At 36.6% G+C, this 27,588-nt stretch overlaps 1 protein-coding gene across 2 annotated transcripts in view; it reads right to left on the bottom strand.

The window, feature by feature from the left end:
* Positions 1-2,449: 2,449 nt before the first annotated feature.
* Positions 2,450-27,588, bottom strand: part of LOC139123633 (transient-receptor-potential-like protein) — a 62,066-nt gene continuing 36,927 nt past the window's right edge. Inside the window, exons 5-10 of one of the 2 annotated variants that reach the window (XM_070689803.1) lie at positions 8,989-9,153; positions 8,026-8,738; positions 7,194-7,437; positions 5,846-6,007; positions 5,615-5,683; positions 2,450-5,492 (exon numbers count right to left, since the gene is read on the bottom strand). In XM_070689803.1, the coding sequence (XP_070545904.1) occupies positions 5,223-5,492; positions 5,615-5,683; positions 5,846-6,007; positions 7,194-7,437; positions 8,026-8,738; positions 8,989-9,153 (1,623 nt within the window). In that variant the 3' untranslated portion in view covers positions 2,450-5,222. The remainder of the gene's footprint in view (positions 5,493-5,614; positions 5,684-5,845; positions 6,008-7,193; positions 7,438-8,025; positions 8,739-8,988; positions 9,154-27,588) is intronic. The other variant, XM_070689805.1, reaches the window with a different exon arrangement.

Here is a 27,588-nt window from a genome sequence, read left to right as displayed (position 1 = left end):
TGTTCGCGCCGAAATTCGGTCGGTCATTGTTCTCGAAAAATAATGTAACTTTGTCTGCGTTAAATTCTAGCCCTATGCTATCTTTAAAATCGTGTAAACCTTCGCTGAAAGTGCGTGTTGTGTGAGGTAATCTGTCATTTGCTCCGTACACAGACGTAAGCGCCGCGTTCCTCACTCACTTGACCGACGACTAGAAATGATTGACAAATCCCCAACGGCGTAATGCTTTTATTCCAAAAGTTTTTCAAAAGAAGTTTAAAACGCAGAATCGTTGGCGACATTTTCTTTTACTTTACAAAGAAAAAATTCTTTGTTTGTGCATGTGAGAAGTATGTTATTCCCTAATATTTCTACTTTCAGCTCAGAAGATACTGATGACCGTGTCACCATTCGTCTTCGCCTGGTGGTGACAACGGTCATCGCGTCACTCGTATTTTCCTTCGCTGAACAAAGAAAATATAAGGGAACGATATCTTAGTAAAGCACTGGTTTTCTTTATTACGAACATCTGTATTTAAAACATATATTTATAAGTACACTCTCTCTGTATCCAATTATACAGTAGTATAAGCTCTAGTTTTGACCCGGAAGTTGTGTTGCAAATTCATTAAAATGTAAAGACCAAAAACCCGGATGTGGCAGTATGCTTTCATATTGTCGGGTGAAAACATTGCTGACAATAGAGTCCACGGGCTTTTGACGTTGTGGCCAACGTTTTGTGGGTCTGCAAAAGTGTTGACGAAATGTTTTCTGTTTCGCCATCGGCTGTGAATTTGTTGTTCCCTAGTAACATACGGAATCGGTAATGTGAAATGAACATCACAAATGATAATCTTACCTATGAATGCAGCTCTATGGAGGTGCACAGCTAACTTGCAGTGAAATGAGTAAAGAGACTGGAACTTCATAGTTATAAGAATGGAACGCTCCTCATTGCACAATTATTGTAAAATGTAAATAAGATATAAACTCAATAATTTGAGTAAAAACAAACTTTGGCAGGCAAGTCTCACCTCCATTCCCTATCAAACAACATTTTGTTGAAGCGTAGATATGACAAGAGGGGCTTGCAAAGCTTTAAAGGCAGATAAGGAGTGGTGTTTTCTATACATAGCTATGGCTGTAGCAATTTAGATAATGTTGTCAACGGTGGATTTCGCCCATCGTCGTCTGGTAAGTATAGCGTTCTTGATCGTAGTGGTTTCCCTTTTAGAGTGATGTAATAGCGAAGGAAAGAAATGCAGCATAACCTTTTGTCTAAGTAAATCAAACCTATCAGAAATGTAACTTCCTCTCTTTGATAAAAACTACATAGTAACCATTGTTGTCTTTGAAGTCTTCCCCACAAAAACAGGTGTTTCTCTTGTAAAGTAGCGTTGACGCGTAATATTGCTTGCATATGACAATTTTCGGTGAGTGTTAGCTCCTTAAAAACAAAATAGTCTGGGAAACATTTAGCTTAAGCCATAATGTTTTTGGTATATTACTGGAATGCAACCTATTGTACGTACACTCACCTTTGCAAGTAAATACTCTGATAGCATATTGAATCTGTAGTTCCATTGAAATTTTTTGTTGTGGAAAAATGTCTCTTCAAAACAAGCAGAGAGCACATTGTGTGGCCCTCTGACGTGTGACCCACTGACAAGTGAAAGCAAAACAATATTTCGGCTACTCTCTTTTCCACACGACGTTGTAGTGAACTCAAAATATTTGAAAAAGAGGGTCATGCTGACGGCTATCGATTGTTATACAACAAGGGAATCTAAATAGTTCTCCCTGCGATGTGGTTGAGTCCGTTTACCTCTTCTGAAGATTTTGGTTGTGTTTCAAATACAATCCCATATGGAGACGATATCGACAGCGTCAATGTAATCTGCTCCACTTATCTGTGTCTTGTTGATGTGCGGCCACGTTTACCAAGTCTTGTATACTGCATCATATTTACTGAGTGATGTCCACTGGTATTTTTGCTAGGAGAAATCTCTTAATCTGACAGTGTAATTTTTGAAGTTGGATTTTTACTATGTATTACAAGGACTCAAAGTGAACAAAGAACATTATCATTTGAGAATGTTGTTTGGCTATATAGCAAAGCAATATACATCTCTTCAGGAAAATACGTTGACCGACAGAGTAACAAAACATTTCTTGATTGGTATTAAGTGCAGTGCTTTATATTCAAAACATGATTGGAACTAATTTGGGATAATTTGATGGTGAAGTGATGTCGGTTTAATCTGCAAATGTAAGCTTATCTGCTTTTCTTTTTAAGTTATACTCTCGTCTTCATGAGTAATTTGTAATGTTACAACATTCAACTATATGGCACCTTACTTTTTAGAAAAATTAAAAATGAAAATGAAGATCCAATTAACATCTAAAATTAGTTGCAATCGTGTTTTAGGTGAGTTTCAACATAAAAAAAGATCAGACACTGTTGTATTTTAACATTACATTTATTTGGAACTATCGATCGATTAACTGATAAAAACATTTATGACCATTGTAAACATGGGTAACTTCAAACTCTACCTGACATGCATCGAATCCCTTCGGTATTGCTTAAGGTAGTACGCGCCTCGAAAGTGAGAGACTTAAAGGTATACAGTCACCTGTAATCTAAATATGCCCATATATGGTCAAAGGTGCGTTCCTTCGTATTCAAATGCCCATGTGAGGACGCTGGTTTTAAAAGCGGCCACCCGCTTAAAATCTTTGATTGGTTAGATTTTCTCTTCCATGGTAACGGTGGCAAACTTGGAATAGGTGACAGTTTACCTTTAAACTTTTGATAAAGCTTTCCTAAATGACACTTTCGACTATTAAATTACCAAATCACAATAAAAATTGGGGGGGAAAATTCGTGCAAATGTTGGCACTGGCAAAACAAATCACATAACACTTACCGTTTTTTTGACATTCAAAACGGCTGCAACTTTCGATATTCAAAAAAAAAAGACCGAGGTGCATTCCACCTTAATACAAACGTAAATTGTTTATATGATAATAATGTTTTACTTAACAAGATCGAGTCAGGATTTCCGTGACAAAACTGATAACAATAATTGCTGTGCAAGGCATTGTTTGCAAGAGTCGGTCTAATAATATAAATATCATACAATGTTTAGTGACAAAAAATTAAATAATTGTAAAGAGAGGGTCCGATTGTATAAATTTTTGAACAAATAAGAATATATTAAATAATGTTAAGAATAATAAATGATTGTAGAGATTCCAATATTTCTCAAGCTTTAAGATAAATCTTTTCTTTGCCGCTTATAAACGATACGATATTTTTGAATTTCTTGACTCGTATATGAGAGAGATTGAGATGTTACCGTGAAAAGGACATAAACGGCTACCAATTCAGGCTTTTAACATCAAGGTTGTTTTTTTTACCACAATGAATTTGTACTATAGTTTTGACAGAAATTTCAAGATTTATATAATATCTTATGATTACCTAATATCAAGAACAATTTGCTAGTCGACGCAATAATGTGACTAGGTGCGTGGGTTTTCCCTCTTAAACTTAAACTGTGCATAACCTTAGTCGTACGAAATGCGTAAGCAGCTCTGCGTCACGATCTCTCTTCTGTCGCAATTGTATCCTCTATTTTATGTCGGCTGTAACATAGCATACATCCACGAGAGCTTTAACTCCTTTGAAAAATTTAATCGTGTATACAGTTGTTGCAAACGACATTGCAACAGGTTTCCCTAAAACCTGCCTGCGTGTAATCAATGATTCTGTGACACTTTAAACATTGAAACATCTTAAGTCTGCATCAAACTTTTATTTTCAATGATATATTCGCATATAAACTGTCGTCAGAAAATAAGAAGTATCTTATATAATACACTTGGGATGATAACATTGCTGCTTTCAATATTTTCAACTGTTGTTCTTAAAATAAAATAATAAAAGATTCTAAAACCTGAATTTTGCCCATCAATAAAAGCTTCGAGATCAGATATGTATGCCTTTCACTAATACTGATTGTGGAAGTGAGACTAATATACTCATATAGTTGCTCGTGAATTCCATTCGATGATTTTGCACTTTATCGGAATCATTATTGCTTGAGTTGACTTCTCACATATGACAAATCATTATATTGCAGTGAGCGAGAAAGCATCGCTGAACGTTTCCCTTCAATTGCTTATTGGAATAAGCTTTGCGGACAATCCTTGTTCTTGTATTATCTGGTAAGTGATTAAAACACTCTTCAATTACATATTTGAGAATAAGTAAGTTAATATATGCATGAAGATGACCACTCTATGTACGATATAATAAGAAATAACATCACAATGAAATTTATTTGTTGTGTATGGATTATGTCAAATGACAAAACAGCTGGTAGGATGAGACAATATTCAAGGTGTTAATCATTTGCCATAATAACATGCCTGTGAACCCTTTATGTCTAGTAGGCCGGTCAAATGCTTCTTTGGCCTTTTAACACGAAAAGCATACGAGTAAAATTTAAAAGCACAAACCATGCTGTAATGATTTATAGAAATTGTAAACACAATAATATCCCTTCTGGCAAATATATGTAACTCGTCACTGAAATCACAGTTATGATGGCGTCATATTGAAAGATCCCTAGACGACTGCTATTTAAGTTGTCTACAAATGTAGTTAAACTATCTGGAATTTAGTTTATATGTTTGAACACAGGATACCATTAACGTAGATTACGGCAGTCATGTCATCACACACCAATTTTAAATAGCTATGTCATCTCTTGTCGTTTACTCTAAAATATATTTTCTGGCAAACCTGTTAAGTTTGTTAAGTTAATTGAAATTTTAATTTGAATCCATGCTTGCATGCAATAACTAAGTCTATGAAATATTTTGGAAAAGAAAAGTCCATAACTCTTTACCAAATTTAAGTATTGTAAATGTAGAGCACTGTATTGTGAAATAATGTAACATGAACAACCTAACACACACATCCACTGTGTGAAATCCTATAATACTTAGCATGGATTATTGCCTGAATAGTGCATTTACAAATAAATACAGTCAAGAATCGACCTGTTATACTTAGCAAACCTCTATTTGTGTGGAATCCTGTGAATTGACGTGTATGAACAAGCAACAAAGTTAGTGTGAATTTATCTGTATTATTGCCTTTTAGACAGTGATCAAATCCTTCAGTGTCGCGTTAAGTTGGCATTTGCTTCGAAAGCGAAGTAAACGCTTGCTCAATCCATCCTCATATATCTCATATAACTAAGAAAGTCGGTGAATCTTTTACTGCAAGGGCTTGAAAGTGAGCTGTCACTAAGAAAATAGTTGTAATGTACGAATTCGAGAGTTCGAATGACTGTCCCAAATTCTACCTTACATGCATACGACATCGCTAATTTCATCATCGACAGTAAGCGGTAAAGTAACGCGCGTCTGTGTACTGGCTCTTGACTCCCAAGTTTAATGTGCTTGCTGACATACTGCATGGTGAGAACACGAAGTACCTGTCAAAGAAAGGCATATTACATACTTGTTAGAAATCGCATTACCATAAGTTGCAATGGTCAAGAAAGTCAAACACGTGGTGAAAGTGATGATGTGAACGAAGAGGAATATCACAACTCACATCTTTATAAGGCAGTTCACTATTGTTTTCGCCATGTCCGTGGTGGCACAACTCCGCCTCTCCAACATTCTGAAGAGAAAAATCGAATTTTTCGTTATTCTGATAATAGCGAATAGATACCACGAAATCAGTTGAAATAGTGATGTGCTTTTGAGATATGTGATGAGATCTCAGTTTTACAATGCTTGCAGGACGATACCGTGTGTTGTGAAAAAAATAAAAACAACATACCTCTGGACTTGTGCTGTTCGATTTGCAGAACATCGATTTGAAAATTTTCATTATACAGTTGCGAGTTGGGATCAAGTTGAATGGAGGTGGCAAGATAGGTCCTCTGATGAAGTCCATCCATAGTGTTGTACGACAGAAAGTCCATTCGATGTCAATATTTTCCTGCAAAAAATCATCAATAGCTAGTGAGCTGTTTGCTTCGGGTACATGATGTCAAATGCAAAGTGGGTAAATATTTTATGCAAGGTAACATCCTCAATTTCGGGATTTTGATGTCAGAAACTTCAAATTTCTATTAATATTTTGTAACAAAAATTGGTTTGCTGTTTTTCTTGTATTTCCCAGAAACGTTGTATGAGCACATTTCCACATTGAGACCAAATCAAAATTATGTAACACAATGGCCGCTTCAATTCGCCTAGTTTGTCGTCTGTGTTACATCGACATCATGACGGGGTAGCACTAACACCAAAACAATTGGAGTAAGATAGGAATGCGATGATTGAGGAGGGTGGAAATATGTTTCTAATGTTTGACATTGAAGATTGCTGTCATCCCAGGCTATCTTAACTCTATCGGGAAAAAATATTCGATTTACGACAAAGTAAGACAGTGACATGATCCTTTTTCAAGACATTTAAAAGAAACCCTACCCTCGATGGTAGATCAGAAAAGTATTTAAAAAAATAACGCACCCGTGTCTCTCTCCGGGACGTATTTTACATCAATACAGCAGAAGGTAATATATATGTGAAGCAACCATATCATTTAAATATGTAAGTATGAGAAAAATCTGTGTTCAGCAGTAAGTTATTTATAAAACTGTAAATTGTAATTAAACACTCGCGTTTTATTTCACATTATTCGACACTTTCAGACAACAACGACCTGGAAAATAGGATGTAAACAAAAATAGTAATATTTATTTGTGAAATCACCTCAAGGTAATTAGAGGGGAAACAAGATATGTTATATTCTTTCAAGGTTTTCAATCTCCTATTTAAAATTAATTATTTAATAACATTGAAATTTTTTTTCAAGCAATGATCAAATAAGAGCAGTAGAATGTAATTCCTAGTCAGGCCTCATATCCCAAATGGCAGTCAAATATGTAAAGGTTGAAGGGCTTTACTGTCAGACAAAAACTATGAATCGGTGCTTTTTTGTTATTTTGGATCAATTTGAGAATATTTAATACTTCACCTATCACAGGGTCTCTGTCGTTCAGCAAGATAGCTTGCCTAAGTGTCTAACAAACTACACAAATCAATTTGAATTACATTTGGTAAACGAAATATTTCACGATATCAAACATTGTGTTAGTTCACAAGTATAATAAAATACATACCTTAATTTTCGTGTAGGTTTCAGACATCATAGCGATGCCGAGGTTTAACAGTATGGTAATTATGAAGAAGCAAAACATTCCATACAATATATTACCAGTAATAGAGATAGCCCAAACGTTGAGTTTTTTCAATTCCTCTCCAGAGGTTTCATTTACACCAGTGTTTATCAGAGAAACATTTAATTCATCATGGTAATTAGAGCCGTAGAGAGACCACATCAGATTCAGTATAGCCTTATACCATCTGAAGTCAAAAGTAAAGTTAACAACATGAGACATTTAACATTGTTTTGGATTTTATCAGGATTTATACAATATCTGATGATTTCAAAATGCACGAAACCAATTTTCTGATGTACAAACAAATAGCACCTATGTGACCATTTATTGTTGTATTGTTTCCCTTTACATTGCATCTTATCAAGTTTTTGTTTTACACCTTTATCCGTTTGCGTTGTTTAAGCATGCAAAAATAAACCCTATTCCTTCCTAACGGAGCAACCCTGCTTTTCAAAAAGATATTATGGTACCTCGCACACCAAAATGGAGATTCAGATACCAGAAAATCTACTTCATTAATAGCGAAAACTTGAAAAAGACAATTACTCATCAATTGTCAAATGAGCGTTTGATGAAGAAAATAGATACGCGGGAAGACTGGTAATCAGAGTCTGGTTAAATACGCATTTAAAGCATGTTGGGAATATGTCCAGTTGATACATGCTTCACCAATCAATGCATTCTTACACCCTTACACTGCATTTAAAATATTGACGTTATCATATCTTTCGGTGTGTTTGAAATATAAAGGTAGTTGCTATTGGAAACCTACCTATTCCAGCTCTCTGATGCCTCGAAACGCGGTAATTGCTTTACGCTATCATAATTGTGCAAAATACCAATCGCATGAATAATGACCACAAGCATAAACAAGCAAAAATAGTTAAAAATGTCTGACGACATCTGAATAAAGATAACTAGTATGGAGCCAACATTCTTAAGAAGGTAAAGATATTGAAGAGTTCTCAAATTAATAAATACCAGAGTAACTACTCCTAATCTTGAAAAAATTATCAATAAAACAGACAATGTATGAAAGCTTAAAGCCGACAGTGGCAGCTGGGATAAAGAATACACGAAATGAGAGAGAGCCAAGCTTGTAAAATTGCAAATGTCAATTACATTCCAAACGTCCCGTATGTACTTGCTGAAACCAATTTCCATGGCTTGCTGCAGTTCATATACTAAGAAGCTTAATGCTTGCAAAAAGGATAGAAAGGGGGTTCTATGCACTAGCATGATGTATAGTAATGCAAAATACGAGAACAAATATGAGATAAATCTAGTCTTTGGTGACATGATGAATGGTGTATGAGGCCATGCTATGTGCAAAAGTGCAAGGAGGGGATGTAACAATCCACAGACAACCACTGCAAATACGGCGTAGAGGATATTCCACCAAAATCCTTGATATTCTGACCACTTAGGTTGGCCATTTAACCATGCCGACCGTAGGATTTCCTGAGTGTGAGAATGACTAATAAACTGTAGGAGAAAGTACAGGCGTACACAGGTAAATGAAAAAACAACAACAACAAATGAACACTCTGTCTTTCATATCGGTTAATAAGGCTGAATTATAAACTTTAATACAATTATCCTAAAATTGATTAAGCAACTTTCGCAGTTTAGGGTATGGAAAGTTTTTGTTAAACGAATGGTATAAGGGCAATTCTCTAGCCCCTTCAACTTGTATAAACCTACGTTTGTCTTGATATAAATGTGCTATATATACCTTCTTTTGATTTTTAGCGATAGCCTCATTCACAGTTTTCCAACGACCATTCTTCAATGGTTCACCGTGAAGTACGGTCTGTACTGTTGCTGAGTCCTCGCACATTTCCAATAATTCAACAGTGAAATCTTCAATTTTCATGAAAATATTCGACAAATCTACCTGCTAATTAAAAGAAACACACACCTGTAATATGTGTAACAGTGTATAACACTGAACTGTTTTTTTCCTAGGGGTACCAGTCTTCTCCTATTACCTGGCAGTGAGGACCATAGCGACAGTTTATAACCCTGAGGGAGATCATACGTTACCATAAATATATTCCCATCCCAGAGGCCACAGACCGAAAGGTGAAGCGACGTGTTTCTGATAACGCAAGGCCACGAGGGGTAATAAATTGGTGTTATAGCCTGTATAGAGAAGAGGCTATATATTATATAACACACCACATAATTATGATTTTTAATGTTTTTGTTTTGACTGTGTTCAGAGATATAGGCACTGCAACAGCATAGTTTGAGAAGCTTACTGGGTGATTTCAAATAGAGATAGCAGTAATACCCGCAGAAATGCATATTTTTGTTCAACATAAAGAAAGAAGAAAATGGACCACATAACACCAGAACTACAAAATTTACATTGGTTTCCAGTCCAGAAACGAATTGATTTTAAAATTCTTTGTTTCACTTACAAAATCATTACAGGCCAAGCCCCCCACTATCTAGAAGAAATGCTTACAGTACGTCATACTGGTCGTACACTTAGGTCCCAGTCTAGTGGTGTGATCATTTTGCATCAGCCTGTTTGCTACACGGCCACAGAGCCTTTTCTGTATGTGCTCCCTATTTGCGGATTGCTTTACCATTTGTGATAGGGCTTGTTAATTTTTATGACAATTTTAGAAGTCAGTTAAAAACTTATCTTTTTAGATCATTTTATTCCTGGACATGTTTTTGATTTTATCTCTTTGAGTTTTATTGGTGTTTTCTCGCAATTTTTATTTGTTATATACCTCTTTATTAGTTTTGTGTAAAGCGCATTGAGAGTTTTAAAATTTAATGCGCTCTATAAGAAATAATAAGTATTATATAGTAATAATAACGAGAATAATAAAAGGTTTAATTTCCTTGAAAATTTCAGGTATTTTGGGCCGAAAAGACCAAATCTGATATCCATTTAATTGCCCCATGTTTCCATGGTAACCATTTTAGGGATCAAAAATTTCAGTTTTTCTTATATCCCAGGAAAAGTTACTTTGGTTGATATGAAAATTATCTAGTTGGGGAGTTCGGGTCAGAGAACACAATAACCTGACTTATTTTAATGTTTCGAGTTGCCATGGTAACTATTTTGGGATTGAAAATGTTACTTTTTTCCCAACTTCTATTAAAGAACTATTGATTGATGTAAAAATTGATCATAAGGGTTTTTCTGGTTGGCACACCCAAAAAAATCAAACGCATTTTACTATGAGATGTTTCCATGGCAACCGTTCAGTAGTAAAAATTACCAGTTTTTCAAAGATTCCACCCAAAATCCAGTAATCAACAGAATGTGTTATATCAGAGGGATATTTTGGGGTTAGAAAGACCAAATATCAAGTTAAAAATCCAGTAATCAACAGAAATATTATACCAAAGGGTTATTTTGGGTTATAAAGACAAAATATGAGATCCATTTTACTGCCCTGTGCTCCCATAGTAACATATTTGCGTTTTAAAATTCAATTTTTTCCAAATTCCAAGTAATCTCAGTTACTATGCAAATGCTCTCCAAGTGTAATTATCACAGCGTGAACTCAATGTTCATTTTGTTTTATGTTGCCATTGTAACGATTTTGGTAACCACAGGTTTTATTTAAAACATAATTCATCGGGGTTTTTTATTTACTTTATTGCTTTCTAAGTAACAATTCTTAACATGTGTTCTATAATAATAATTGTAATTTCTTTGCCTTCATTCTAGGAAGAATAATATGAGATTATTCCCAAAATACCAGGATTTATTGACGTAGTGGTGTTTTGAGGTCAAAGGTCAAATAGCGTCCAATAACACCAAAAGTCATTGTACTCCGCGTCAAAGTTATTGGACTCTGCGTCCTCTGATACAGAAATTTACTGTACAAAGAAACTCCATAGATTGCAGACGAAGGTGGAATGTATATTCGGGCCATTCTGGTCAAATTATGTTTCCGTTAATTTTAGTGTGTTAGAATTAATTTTATATAGACCAGAAATAATTTTTCAAGCAATTTTAATTTTGTTTCATGCAGTCATCCCAAATAAGTGTTATATAGTATATTACTAACTTACTATGCATTCATCGAATTCAGTTTATGCATTCAAATTAATTTTATGTGATAAAATTAATTCTACTAGTATCTCAAATTAATGTTATGAAACCAATTCCCCTTATTATTTCTGATTGTTTAACTATAGTAAAATTATGACCATGTAATGGTGCATTATTTTTGTGTGACCTGGCGTGACCCCATAAACTCTATGATTAGCTAGATCCCTTTCCATGGTGGCAACGGTTAAATTTGAACATGGTGCCTGTATACCTTTAAACACTTTTTTAAACCCATACCAGCAGGTCAAGACAAGGGGGAAATATTACAAGATAAATGTTTCACGCTTAATACTGCCCTACTTGACATAGATAGGGCTCTCAATTGTGCGAACGTCGTATGAAACACTTATTGCAACAATTTACCCTAAATATAAAGAATCGGCTGTCAATTAAACTGCAGTTGCTAACCAACCGGAGGTAAACAGTGAGACTTAATGTGCCCAGAAATACGAGCGCAATAGACTAATCGTTTTGACGTGTGCCAACTCACAATTAAAGGAAACCGCAAAGACTAGTCGTTTTGGCGTGTGCCGGCTAATCGGCTAACAAAAATTAGGAAAACCGCAAAACCGCAAAAAGTGACACAGAAATGTAAATAGCTATGGAATAGTCTCTATAAAAATCTCTACATATGTATATCAACCTGGGGAATAAGATTTTGACCTTTAGCAGAGTGTTCAATGGAATAGCCAGTATAAGTGTAAAAGGCAATAGTCATATACAACTATTGACATGCTACAAAATAATTAATCTTTCCACCTTTCAGCTTGGTGAAAAACGCATTTACTGATTCGCCAAAGGCCTGTGGATTCGCTTATTTTAGCAAAAGTGCTACATGGACATATATAGGAAAAAGTTCGACTCACACTCTGGATTGTTGAGAATACAACTGACTGTCAGTGAATCTGCCATAATGAGAGTTCTCGAATCAAAAACTGTACTGTAGCCGTGCTCGAATACAAATGTCTTCTCATTAAATTACGTCATTGTTATACAAGAGTTAGCATTTCAAAGTCTGTCACCCTGTTTTTTTCAAAGTTTGGAGAAGGGCGGAATTTCCATTTGAATGATTGAACGACGCGAAACGCAAAATTCCATCGCATATGTTCTGGCAATATGTACAGTAGAAATACTCTTTACGCTGCAGTTATGTAAGCTTATAAGCTTATACTCCACAAAATGGCCACAGGCGACGTGAACTTTCTGAAAGGATTTCCTAAACGTCCTACTTGGTACCTTAGACACTCACATGTGAAAAGTATTCTCTGCAGTAATTCCAGTTTCTGTCAACATTCCATCATTTCGAAAGCTAACGACACAATAGCACGAGATCGGAGACATTCTACTGTCACGCGCATGCACTCTTAATTGCGCATGCTCTGGGATTCACGTCGCGCCTCTGTAGGGCGCGCGTGTTCTAACAGAGAAGAACGCGAATCGCAGGGTCTCTGCAAATCTCCACACAGAGATTGAAGCGCAGCGCGCAGTGGGGCAGCAGCGCGGCGTGGAAAATTCGAAACATGCTAGAGGGTCTCCAAGTCGTTTTGCCGTATCTTACTCTTAAATTTCCCGTAAAAATCTTCAAACTGTTATTTGTATCGATCATTTAGAAGAATTTCGAGCTCAACATGTAAAAAAATCAAAAGCGTTTGCTTCCATGTTCATAGTTCTCTTCGTTTGACTATCTATGGCATGTTGCTACGTATGTGTACGTGCGAGCGATCGCAAGCAGACCTCGAAGTTCGAGCCCTTCGACGTTCGTCTTACGTCATCCTTGATAAACAAGTAAACAATAGTTTAGCCAATCAAAATAGAGGGTGTGGCAGCGTTGACCAATGAACAGTGAAAGCTGATTCAATGCCTCATTACAGTGATATCAATCTTATATAACTCCGCAGGGTAGCCCTGAAGCTTTGACAGACAAGTAGTATGCTTGACTAATCGTCGATTGTCTCGATAAATGATGCAAATAAAAGACAGAACATATGTAATAATAACAGAACACCATGGCCTGTGAGTGTACGCGCGCCATACTAGCGGTATTTGCACTCGTGCTGCGGTGTATTCGGCTGTCCTTTCACTCGCGACTGTCGCCGAATACACCTCAGCACTCGAGCAAATACTGCTAGTATGGCGCGCTTGCACTCACCGGCCATGGGGTTCTGTCATATTATTATTACTAATATAATAATAATAATAATAATTAATAAAGTATTATATAGAAATAATAACAAGAATAATAATAGGTTCAATTTCCGTGAAAATTTCACCAAAAGGGTATTTTGATTCAAAACGACCAAATATAATATCGATTTCACTGCCCCATGTTTCCATGGTAACCATTTTAGGTGTTGAAAATTTCAGTTTTTCCAATATCCCATGAAAAGTTACTTTGATTGATATGAAAATTATCTAGTGGGGAAGTTCGGGTCAGAGAACACAAATGCCATACTTATTTTAATGTTTTGAGTTGCTATAGTAACTATTTTGGGATTGAAAATGTTACTTTTTCCCTAATTCCAATAAAAGAACTATTAATTGATGTAAAAAATTGATAATAAGGGGTTTTCTGGTTAGCGCACCGAAAATATCACACTCATTTTAATGTGAGATGTTTCCATGGCAACCATTCAGGAGTAACAACACCTTTTTTTCAGAAGTCCACAGCTTCAATGAACTGTTTTTTAGATTTCTATATAATACTTATAGCCCCTAAACTTGTAATAATTAATAAAGTATTATATAGAAATAATAACACGAATAATAATAGGTTCAATTTCCGTGAAAATTTCACCATAAGGGTATTTTGGGTCGAAAAGACCAAATATGATATCGATTTCACTGCCCCATGTTTCCATGGTAACCATTTTAGGTGTTGAAAATTTCAGTTTTTCTAATATCTTAGCGGCTATTGAACCACTCTTTTTGGGAGTGGAGATTTAGCCGACTGGTTCTGTCTCTGGCCTTTCAGCTAGGCGACTGATGCCGTATGTTGTGGGTTCGAATCCGATTGAAAACTATCCGTATCCCTAGAAAAGTTACTTTGATTGATATGAAAATTATCTAGTGGGGAAGTTCGGGTCAGAGAACACAAATGTCAGACTTATTTTAATGTTTCGAGTTGCCATAGTAACTATTTTGGGATTGAAAATGTTACTTTTTCCCTAATTCCTATTAAAGAACTATTAATTGATGTAAAAAATTGATAATAAGGGGTTTTCTGGTTAGCACACCAAAAAAAATCACACTCATTTTAATGTGAGATGTTTCCATGGCAACCATTCAGGAGTAACAACATTTTTTTTTCAGAAGTCCCACAGCTTCAATGAATTGTTTTGTAGATTTCTATATAATACTTATAGCCCCTAAACTTGTAATAATAATAATAATAATAATAATAATAATAATAATAATAATAATTATTATTATTATTATTATTATTATTATTATTATTATTATTATTATTATTATTATTATTATTATTATTATTATTATTATTACAAGTTTAGGGGCTATAAGTATTATATAGAAATCTAATAACAGTTCATTGAAGCTGTGGGAATTCTGCAAAAGAGGTGTTCGAATGCAGGCCCATCGTGGAACAAGGCACAGCGACTGTGGAGAGTCTATGCCAGTGTAACATCGCTTCAAAACGTACTGCGCATATGTGGAACTATTTGACGAGCATGGAAACAAACACACAAGTGAGTATTTGGAATGAATGCCTTGTAAACGTATCTTCAGCGTGGCATTTGTAGTTGTGGCGAAAACCATAAACCCTCTCCCTGTCCTGACGTTGTTGTTTTTTGTTTTGCTCATGGGCATTAACTGTAAGCAACGAGGAATTTGGGATGGAAATCTGTGCTGCAAATATAACTTCACGCATGCGCACTCGTTTGTCAGTGTAGTCTGCCAATATGAGCATGCGCAATTGAGTCAACGTGCGCGTGAATGGTGAATGTGTAGTCTGTATACTACATCTCGCTCGTGCAATATCATGTCGTTGAGCTTTGCATGTTGACAGAAACTGGAATTACTGCAGAGAATACTTTTCAGGACATCACATGTGAGTCTGTAAGGTAACAAGTAGGACGTCATGCCGCCTGTGGCCATTTTGTGAGTATAAGCTTATACGTACCTGGAGCATATACGATATTTCTACTGTACTGTATTGCCGGATAATATGCAATGGAATTTTGCATTTCACGTCGTTCAATCATTCAGATGTAAATGCCGGCCTTCTCCAAACTTGGAAATGAACAGGGTGATAGACTTTGGAGTGCTAACTCTTGTATAAGAATGACGTAATTTAATGAGAACGAAATTTGTATTCGATTTCGAGCAAGGCAACAGCCCGGGGCAACAGTTTTTGATTCAATTTCAAGAACTCTCATCATGGCGGATTCACTGAAACAGTAAGTATTCAACAATTTTTCATATGTAGCACTTGTGCAAAAAGAAGCGAATCCACAGGCTTTTGGCAAATCAATAAATGCGTTTTTCACCGATCGGAAAGGTTGAAAGATGCGTCCGTCCCTTTGGTACGAGCTAGATGAATGCAGTCAAACCCAGCTTGGCATATAAATATGCCATAGTATGACTTTGTTCTGGAGACGACTGGCCGTGCAGTGGAACTTTGCAACAAAGTTTCAATAACTGAACTGACGTACTTGAATGACAGGCACAGGAAACGATGGCCAATAAAACCGCATTCTCGTTGCATTTTGATAATAATGTATCAATCACAATGACACAGAAATTATGCCTCCTCCCAACAGAAGGGCCACAGTCTATTTTTAGCCGTGCTACAGTATGTCTCAGTGCTGAAAAGGCCATATTGTTGTCATGTTGTCATGGCGACTTTTAAAATTTGCATACAACTCTGAGAGTGAAACAGGTTGTTCATAGGTCACAAAAATTTTGAGTCCCACTGTCGTCAATTATACCCGTTTCCTTGGGTATTAAAGGTGTGCAAGTATACACATCAAAAGACTAGAAAATTCACTTCATGGGGAGACTCTTGTAAAATAGCCTTTTCTTGTCTGGTTAAAGAAAAAAGATACCCCTGATCCAAAATATGCATGGGCTACCAGCCACTGTCATCGGGCGGGCGCAGGCTACCAACTTCAAAAAATGGTAGCCCAAGTGGACTACCAGGCAAAAAGGTTAATTTCGAGCCCTGGGCAGTATTAAACATGAAACATTTAACTTATAATATTTCCCCCTTGTCTTGGCCTGCTGGGTTTTAAAAAAATGTTTAAAGGTATACAGGCACCAAGTTCAAATTTAGCCATTGCTACCATGGAAAGGGGAGATCTAGCTAATCATAGAGTTTATGGGGTTACGCCAGGTCACACAAAAAATAATGCACCACTACAGGGCCACATTTTACTTTAGTTAAACAATCAGAAATAATTTGTCTTCGTTATTCTTCCTGGAATGAGGCAAAGAAATCAAAATAAATTCTTATATAATGAACATTAATATGTCATTAACTATAAATCCATAAAATAAAAAAGTACCAGTGAATTATGTTTTAAATAAAACAAAAAACTGCATTACTGTTACTGCTTGTGATAAATAATAATACATTGGGTGATAAGGGGAATTGGGTTCATAAAATTAATTTGAGATACTAGTAGAATTAATTGTAATATATATAGCCCATAAAATTAATTTGAAGGCATAAAATTAATTCGATGAATGCATAATAAGTTAGTGCTATACTCTATAACAGTTATTTTGGATGACTGCATGAAACAAAATTAAAAATGCTTGAAAAATTATTTCTGGTCTATATAAAATAATTCTAACACACTAAAATTAACGGAAAACAATTTTGACCAGAATGGCCCCAATATACATTATCTTCATAATTCTTCCTAGAATGAAGGCAAAGAAATTACAATTATTATTATTATAGAACAAAGGTTAAAAGTTGTTACTTAGTAATCCATAAAATAAATGTGAATTTTGTATTAACATAGACCCTCTCAAGGGTCTATGGTTTTAAATAAAAAACTGTGGTTACCAAAATGGTTACCATGGCAACATAAACAAAAATGAACATGGAGTTCATGCGGTGATAAATACACTTAGGAGAGTATTTATAGTAACTGGGGTTACGTTTAATGGCAGTTTGAAAAGAATTGAAATTTTACGAAAATAGGTTACTATGAAAACACAGGGCAGTAAAAATGGATATCACATTTTGTCTTTCTTACCTAAAATAACCCTTTGGCATAATATTTCTGTTCATTACTGGAGTTTTACTCTGGATATTTGGTCTTTCTAACCAAAAATATCCCTTTGATATAACACATTCTGTTGATTACTGGATTTTAGGTGGAATCTTTGAAAAACTGGAAATTTTTACTACTGAATGGTTGCCATGGCAACATCTCACATTGAAATGAGCGTTATTTTTTTTGGCGTGCAAACCAGAAAAACCCTTGTTTTCGATTTTTTACATCAATCAATAGTTCTTTCATAGGAATTAGGGGAAAAGTAACATTTTCGATTCCAAACTGGTTACCATGGCAACTCGAAACATTACAATAAGTCTGGTTCTAGTGTTGTCTGTCTCTTACTCCCCCACTAGATTATTTTCATATCAATCAAAGTAACTTTTCATGGGATATTAGAAAAACTGGAATTTTCAACCCAAAAATTGGTTACCATGGAAACATGGGGCAGTGAAATCGATAATACCCTTATGGTGAAATTTCATGGAAATTGATTCTGTTATTATTGGCGTTATTATTTCTATATAATACTTATATCAATTATTATTATTATTATTATTATTATTTATTATTATTATTATTATTTTATTATTACAAGATAAGGGGCTATAATTAGATATTATTCCCTAATATTTTTCTTCGTTCAGCGAAGGAAAATACGAGTGACGTAATGACCGTGTCACCACGAGTCGAAGACGGTGGTGACACGGTCATTACGTCACGAGTATTTTCCGAGCGGAATGAAGAAAAATATTAGGGAATAATATACTTATCACATGCACAAGCCAAGAATTCGTTATTTTTTGCAAAATAAAATAAGTTTTCCATGACGATTCCGCGTTTAAACTTTGAACTACTTTAGGAATAAATATCAGTACGCCGTGCACAAGTTGTCAATCATTTCCAGTCGTCCGTCGGGTGCGTTAGCGCTCACGTTCGTTCGTGTGTGGAGCAAATGACAGCTTTCGGTCTACACGTAGGCTACCTTCCGTAAAGTTATAATCTATTTCAAAGATAGCATAGTCCTTGAAATTTATCACAGACGAAGATACGCTATTTTTCGGGAACAAATATCGACTGAATCTCGACGGCGCGAACACTGTAAAGGTCGCGCCTGTTTGCAATGCGTACGGAACTTATACGGTAGGCCTATACGCGACCACTTCGAGTTCGTTGTTTCCGCGTTTTATTCACGTAATTCGTTCGGAATATACAGGCGGTACACTCTTGTGTTTACATCGTTCGGATAAGTAATGTCGTAGATCCCGGGGGGGTACTTCCATTACTTGCCAATATGTATACGTGCCGCCCAATGGGGTGGGTATTTCAGCAACTTGGTCTAAAATGGGGGTATCAATTCACAGTAAACCAGGGTCTAAAATGGGGTCGATTTTTGAGTGCCACACAAAAACAAATTCCAACTGTCAGTTTCCCGTCTTCCTAGCACAGGGTTTTGAGCTGCACTCAATAAGCATCGATATCTTTTTGTGTGGCAGGGGAACCATTAAAGAGACCCCCTGGCTTTAGCCAAAATAAATGTAGACTTTGTTTTAAAACACTGTCACTAATTGGTCAGAATTCCATATATGGAAGAATTTTGCCCAATAGAAAATATCGAAACAAAGTGGCTCTACTACTACTCTCATAACAGGTCGACCAACGGAAAACTAGCAGTGCCTTATTGAAGAACGGCTAGGCTGCTTGTAGTTTGGAATTTTAAAAACACCAGTTAGACTGTAACTGCAGATAAGTGATAATTTCAGAAGCTGGACAAAACTTTGGTGAGGGTGAAAGATAGTTTCTTTCACTCAATTTTTTTAGTATTTCCAAAAATGTTTTTGGGAAATCATGGCTTGGCCAGCAACAACAAAACCGTAAATGCAGTGTAGTGGTAAGCTCTGCCGGTAGCTCGGTCACGCAAATGCTTGCTTTTTACCCGATTACATTTTTGCAAATTTGACACTATGACTTTTGACCTAGGTCAAAGGTCATAAGGTCTAAAATGGGGTCCTAAAATAACGAGATTTTAGGTCTAAAATGGGCCCCGGGTTTTTTACGTGCGGCCGCACACCCCTACCACTTCTCAGACCAGGTACCCCCCCCCCGGGGTCGTAGTCTGTGAAAATATCGATTTCATTACATGACTTTTGATCATGGGAGAAACATCGGCAGCCATGTTGTTTGTTTATATATTTACGAGCACACCGAAGATCGACAAAAAAAAGGTCCGACGCACCAAATTGATGACATAGACGCGGGTTGTCGTGACGTAGAACGACCAGAGAATAAATTCCGGTTTGTTTATTTTTTGTTCGGAGACGACAAACTTGGTTTGTGCATGTGATAAGTATTATATAGAAATCTAATAACAGTTCATTGAAGCTGTGGGAATTCTGAAAAAGAGGTGTTGTTTGTTTTAATTTTGTCAATAGGGGTGACTTGTCATACGTGCAGCGCCGAATTATGCATCATACTGTATGGAGAAAGGGGTGATATCATTAAGCCAAGGGGTAAACGGTAATGCTTGTCAGAAAAGTGACACTAAGCAGTTTTTAAGTGATACAAGCAGGTACTGACGCGACGCGAATCCCAGGGTCTGGACGTTCTTGCAAGCGACTGGTCGGATTGCAGCCTGATCCGGGTACTTTAGAGAAATGCACACATCCTTTAATCAAAAAAAACGACAAGTACCATAGCCAAATAAAATTAAAAATGAAAAATAAAAACATACCGCGTATACTATAGGTCTACCAGCTAGTATATATTCTCTCTGCCCAGTTAGATAGTTTTTTTTTACGTCACCACCCTTATGAATATTCATATCTTGCAAAAACTGACAGTCGCTGTGTCTGGCAGCGCGTGCTCACATGCACAGTAGCCTTCGAATGCAGGCCCACCGTAGGCGCGCACAAAACAGGGCACAGCGCTAGCGACTGTGGAGAAAGAGTCTATGCCAGTGCAGCTGTCAATTTGAGCATGCGCAATTATCTCCGTGCGCGTGAACGTTCAGTCTGGAACTTCTTCGTCTCGTGCGTGTCGTTGAGCTTTTAAAATGATGTGCAAGTTGACAGAAACTGGAATTACTGCAGAGAATACTTTTCAGGAAAACATATGTGAGTCTCTAAGGTAACAAGTAGGACGTTAAGGAAATCCTTTCAGAAAGTTCACGCCGCCTGTGGCCATTTTTTGGAGTATAACCTGGAGCGTTTACTGTATTTCTACTGTACATATTGCCGAATATGCGATGGAATTTTGCATTTCACGTCGTTCAATCATTCAGATGGAAACGCCGCCCTTCTCCAAACTTTAAAAAAAGCAGGGTGACACACTTTGGAATGCTTACTCTTGTATAACAATGACGTAATTTAATGAGAAGACATTTGAATTCGAGCACGGCTACAGTTTTTGATTCGAGAACTCTCATCATGGCCGATTCACTGAAACAGCAATCGAGACGGTGAGTCAAACTTTTTCCTATGGATAATGTCCATGTAACACTTGTGCAAAAATACGCGAATCCACAGGCCTTTGGCGAATCAATAAATGCGTTTTTTCAACATGCTGACAGGTGGAAGGATCAATTACTTTTGGTCGCATTGTCAATGGTTTGATATGACTATAGCCTTACAATAATACTGGCTATTCCATTGTGCTATAGGCCCAAGGTATATACACATATGTAGAGAATTTTATAGAAACTATTCCATAGCAATTTACATTTCTTTATCAGTTTTTGCGGTTTTGCAGTTTCCTGTTTTTGTTAGCCGATTAGCTGGCACACGCCAAAACGACTAGTCTTTGTGGTTTTCTATAAGTGAGTTGGCACACGCCAAAACAATAAGTCTATTGCGCTCGTATTTCTCAGGACACTTTTAGTCTCACTGTTTACCTCCGGTTGGTTAGCAACCGCAGTTTAATTGACAGCCGATTCTTTATATTTAGGGTAAATTGTTGCAATAAGTGTTTCCTATGACGTTCGCACAAGTGAGAAATAGGGCAAAATTCATTGACAGTTGGTGTTAGTTTAATTTTATTTACAAGTAGGGCTGTATTAAACACGAAACATTTAACTTGTAATATTTCTCCCTTCTCTTGGCCTGATGGGTTAAAAAAAGTGTTTAAATGTATACAGGCACCATGTTCAAATTTAGCCATTGCTACCATGGAAAGGGGAGATCTGGCTAATTATAGACTTTATGGGGTCACGCCAGGTCATACAATAATGCACCACTTCATGGTCATAATTTTGCTTTAGTTAAACTATCAGAAATAATTTGTCCTCATTATTCTTCCTAGAATGAAGAAAAGAAATCAAAATAAATTATTTTTAATACGTCGTTAATTATAAATCCATAAAATAAATAAGTTCCAGTGAATCATGCTTTAAATATAAAAACTGCGCTACTGTTACTGCTTGTGATAAATGGTACATTGGGTGCTAAGGGCAATTGGGTTCATAAAATTAATTTGAGATACTAGTAGAATTAATTTTAGCACATCATATTAATTTGAAGGCATAAACTTTATTCAATGAATGCATAATAAGTTAGTTCTATTCTATATAACACTTATTTGAAAAGACCGCATGAAACAAAATTGAAAATGGTTATAAATTATTTCTGGTATGTATAAATTTAATTCTAACACACTAAAATTAACGGAAAACATAATTTTGACCAAAATGGCCCCAATTTACGTTATCTTTATTATTTTCCTAGCTTGATGCAAAGAAATTACAATTATTATTATTATAAAACAAATGTTAAAAGTTGTTACTTAGAAATCAATAAAATCAATAGAAACTGAATTACGTTTTAAATAAAAAATCTGTGGTTACCAAAATGGTTACCATGGCAACATAAGACAAAAATGAACATGGAGTTCATGCTCTTATAAATACACTTAGGAGAGCATTTGCATAGTAACTGGGATTACTTTTAATATAATTTGTAAAAAAAATGAAATTTTAAAATGCAAATAGGTTACTATGGAAACACAGGGCAGTAAAAATGGATATCATATTTTGTCTTTCTAAGCCAAAATGACCCTTTGGTATAATATTCTGTGGATTACTGGATTTTTACACTAGGTATTTGTTCTTTCTAACCCAAAATATCCCTTTGATATAACATATTCTGTTGATCACTGGATATTAGGTGGAATGTTTGAAAAACTTGTGATTTTTACTCCTGAATGGTTGCCATGGTAATATATCACATTAAAAATGAGTGTGATTTTTTTGGTGTGCTAACCAGAAAAACCCTTATGATCAATTTTTTACATCAATCAATAGTTCTTTCATAGGAATTAGGAAAAAAATAACATTTTCAATCCCAAAATAGTTACCATGGCAACATCAAACATTAAAAGAAGTCTGGTTTTTGGGTTCTCTGACCCGAACTCCCCCACTAGATAATTTTCATATCAATCAAAGTAACTTTTCATGGGATATTAGAAAAACTGAAAATTTCAACCTCTAAAATGGTTACCATGGAAACATTGGGCAATGAAATCGATATCATATTTGGACTTATCGACCAAAAATACCTTTATGGTGAAATTTTCAAGGAAATTGAGCCTATTATTATTCGCTTTATTATTTCTATATAATACTTATATTAATTATTATTATTACAAGTTTAGAGGCTTTAAGTATTATATAGAAATCTAATAACAATTCATTGAAGCTGTGGGAATTCTGAAAAAACGGTGCTGTTTAATTTAATTTTGTCAATAGGGGTTCTAATTGTCGTACGTATATTCTCTCCGCCCAGTTAGATAGGTGTTTCTTTTGACATCACTACCCTTATGAATATTCATATACTTGCAAAAACCAACAGTCGTTTTGTCTGGCAGCGCGTGCTCACAGCTGCTGAGCTGCACAGCATAGCCTTCGATTGCAGGCCCATCATGGCAGTCTTGGGCTCTCACAAAGAAGGCACAAGTCTATGCCAGTGGAGTGTTAAATGTATCTTCAGCGTGGTATTTGTAGTTGTGGCGAAAACCATTAACACTCTCCCTGTGCTGAAGTTGTTGGGTTTTATTTTGTTCATGTGCATTTACTGTAAGCAATCGAGGAAGTTTTGGGATGGAAATAGAGCAAAGCATGAGTTTTTCCTCAAAATCTGTGCTGCAAATATAACTTCACACATGCACACTCGTTTGCCGTTGTAGTCTGCCAATATGAGCATGCGCAATTGAGTCTACTTGCGCATGAATGTGTCATCTGTACACTACGTCTCATGCTATAATCATGTCATTGAGCTTTGCATGTCGACAGAAACTGGAATTACTGCAGAGAATACTTTTCCGGACATCACATGTGAGTCTCTAAGGCAACAAGTAGGACGTTTAGGAAACCCTTCCAGAAAGTTCACGCCGCCTGTGGCCTTTTTGTGGAGTATAAGCTTATATGTACCTGGAGCGTATACAGTATTTATACTGTACATATTGCCGGATTGTATTCGTTCAATCGTTCAAATGTAAATACCCCCTTCTCCAAACTTTGAAAAATTAGGGTGACAGACTTTAGAATGCTAACTCTTGTATAACAATGATGTAATTTAATGAGAAGACATTTGTATTTGAGCATGGCAACAGTTTTTGATTTGAGAACTCTCATCATGTCGGATTCACTGAAACAGTGAGTATTCAACAAATTTTTCCTATGTCCATGTAGCACTTGTGCAAAAATAAGCGAATCAACAGGCCTTTGGTGAATCAATAAATGCGTTTTTCACCAAGCTGAAAGGTTGAAAGATGCGTCCGTCACTTTGGGACGAGCCAATCAGTGGTAACGCCTATAGTAATGACAGGAAGTGCTTTTGGTGGACCTTCTCGTGCGGAGCCTGGTGAGTTGAATAGTAGCGGGTTGGGTTTCAATAAACAACCAGAGGTTGGTTCGGTTACAGCAACTGAAGAGCAGTAGGGGTCGCGAGGTCAGTTAGTTCTCAGGGAATGGATTGGTTGCCATTGGCAACACAGCCAATATTTTCATCAGTATCTGCAAGTACTATGGTAACAACAGTCTCTTGTCCTACCCCTATTGTTACAACTGATGAGGGTTCTGTTGCCTTTAAAATGTCACAGTCAAGACCAAATTACACAGCTCTGAATGTATCAAATACGGGTACAGGGAAATTTAGTTTTGTGAAGCCAGAAACCTATGATGGTAGTGTTGATTTCTGTGAGTTCCAAACTCACTTTGACATTTGTGCAGATCTCAGTGGTTGGTCGCCAGAACAGAAATGTAATGTTCTTATGTCTCGTCTTCGAGACAGGGCTTTGCGTTTTGTTACACACGGTTGCGGCAATGTGAAAACTCAGTCAGCGGTTTGGCAGCACACACATGCAAGATGTATATACGCTTTCAGCAAAAACCATTGTACGTTGTAAGAACCAGCCTTTGCGTGAGTTGGCACAACAGGTCCTCGAAATAATAATAAAAGTTTACCCTGGTATGACAGGCTCAATTTTTGAAAGATTGTGTATTGAAGCATTTTTCGAAGCAATTCCCGATATGTCTTTGCAGAGAAAGATTCATGATGCTGGAGGGTTGCCCAATGCTACTTCGGAAAGTGTCCTCAAGGCTGTCTTGTTAAAGGAAAATTTTCAGGCTTTACAGAGGCATAGTAGGTCAAAGGGTAAAGTGTCACAGGCAACTGATGATGACAAAGGTCAGTCTACTGAAAAACAAAATGATGTACAGGAGATGTTTTCGAAGGTCATGAAACGACTAGACAAGTTAGAAAATGGTAACGTATCGTAACGTATCGACAGGAGTGGACGACTGAGAATACCACGAACAAATACAAAGCGTTACAAAATGTCTTTTGTTCCGAGAGCAATTTTGGTCTATCATTCAGAAGTTTTTCATAGAAACTAATAGCCCTGATCATTTGAAAAGGGACTGTCCGGATTTTCAACCTAAACAAAAAGGAAAGACTATGAATAAGCAGTTAATCACAAGCGGGCTGTTTGGGCCGACCGTCGAAGAGTCCCAGTGAGACAACCTGGAAATATATAATCCCAGGTAGGGTCGAAGTTCAATAACAAGGGCAAAGGTCAAATTGGTTTGAACATTGTTATGGCAAACGACAAAGGCAATGGCTCTGTAACGCCCATGCCTTGTAGTTCTGAAACTAGTGATATGAATAAAACTAAGCAAGTTGGTAACAGAAGTAGGGATTCCGTCAGTAGTATGATGCTTGATGTGAAATTTCAAGGTGTGTCAGAGAAAATGCTTGTTGACACTGGGTGTACACATACATTGATATCGCTTGACTTTTATAACACTATCCCAGACAACGTGCGTCCCGATTTGTCTGAAACTGGTCATCATTTGGTTCAGGCAGATGGATCTCAGCTTGATATAGCAGGCAGTATTACAGTGCAAATTGAAATTGGTTCCAGAAAAATTGACACTTCTGTTCTTGTTGGGAATGATCTTAATGGGTCAGCAGGTATTCTTGGTATGGATGTATTGAGTCAGTTTGACTGTAAACTAAATTTGCAGAACGGTACAGTGATTGTTGGCAATAAAGTTTTGAAAACCAACCCTGAAAGTTTGAAACCATTCTGTTGTAGGCTACAGGCTGTCTCTCATGAAATTATTCCAGCAGGACATGAGTCCATTATACCAGCTAGAAAAGACAAAACAACCAAGAAAAGGTCAACTGGGCCATGACAGTTTCAAGGGTCAAGGGTCACAAACATCTCATTGTAAGCAAACTGCAGCAAGTACTCTACCCTTGTCTGAGTTAATTGCTAAAGTGGAGCCTACTAGTACAAACGATAGTTTCCTTGTAGGAATGGGGACAGCATCTGCTCTGGTGATGCCAGGTCAAAGGTTATTACCTGTTAGAGTTATAAATTTAGGGACAAAGGACATAGAAGTCAAGCGCGGTCAGGTTGTAGGTTTATACAAACTAGAGAGATCGGTGGATTGTAATGTCAGTACACAATTTGATGGTACTGCAGTTGTTTCTGATAGAGCGCCCTCTTGTGGTAGCGCTGTTGCAGGGGGTTGTGAAGTTTTGTCTGATGCTTTGAGTGTTGAGGGGTTGCCATTACATTTAATAGATTTGTACATGCGTAGTGTACAACATCTTGGGTCTGATAAACAAAAGGAACAGGTAAAAAGAATGTTGATCAACAATTCTGATGTGTTTAGTAAAAATGAGTATGACTTAGGGTTGACGGATGTGGTTGAGCATAGAATTGATACACAGCAAACTGCCCCAATCAAAATGGCACCGTATCGTGCACCATTTTGGAAAAAGACAGAGATTGACAGACAAGTTCAATCATTGATAGACAAGGGCATGTTAGTTGAGTCAACGTCACCTTGGAGTTCGCCATGTCTCTTGGTGGGCAAAAAGGATGGAAGTCAAAGATTAGTGGTGGACTATAGACGTCTGAATGCAGTCACTATTCAAAATGCACAACCTATTCCTAGGATACAAGATTATTTAGAAGCAATGTATGGAGCTTGTTGGTTTTCCACTTTAGATTTGTATATGGGATTTCATCAGGTTAAACTTGACAAAGATAGTAGGGAAAAGTCTGCGATGGTAACTTCCTCGGGCAAACTGTTAGAACGGACTACAATGCCCATGGGATTATGTGGTGCGCCTGGTACTTTTGAAAGATTGATGGAAAAGGTTTTTCAAGGATTGCAATGGGAAATTTTATTACTCGACTTAGATGACATCATCATGTTTGGTGAATCCTTTGAGCAGGCATTAGAACGGTTGCAAATTGTTTTCAACAAATTGCGTTTGGCTGGATTGAAGTTAAAGGCCAAGAAAAATACTTTGTTTGCAGTTCAGGTAGGATTCCTAAGGCATATTGTGTCAGAAAAGGGTGTGTCAACGGATCCAAAGAAAATCGATACATTAAAAGATTGGCCCGTGCCTATATATATAACATTGTCCGAGGTATGAAGTTTCTTTGGGCTTGCTTCTTACTATAGGAGGTTTATACAGGATTTTGCAGAAATTGC

Source organism: Ptychodera flava (genome assembly GCF_041260155.1).
Source record: "Ptychodera flava strain L36383 chromosome 23 unlocalized genomic scaffold, AS_Pfla_20210202 Scaffold_23__1_contigs__length_28996876_pilon, whole genome shotgun sequence".
NCBI classification, from domain to species: domain Eukaryota; kingdom Metazoa; phylum Hemichordata; class Enteropneusta; family Ptychoderidae; genus Ptychodera; species Ptychodera flava.
The sequence above is the reverse complement of the archived record's forward strand: the minus strand, read 5'-3'. Positions and strand labels throughout refer to the sequence as shown.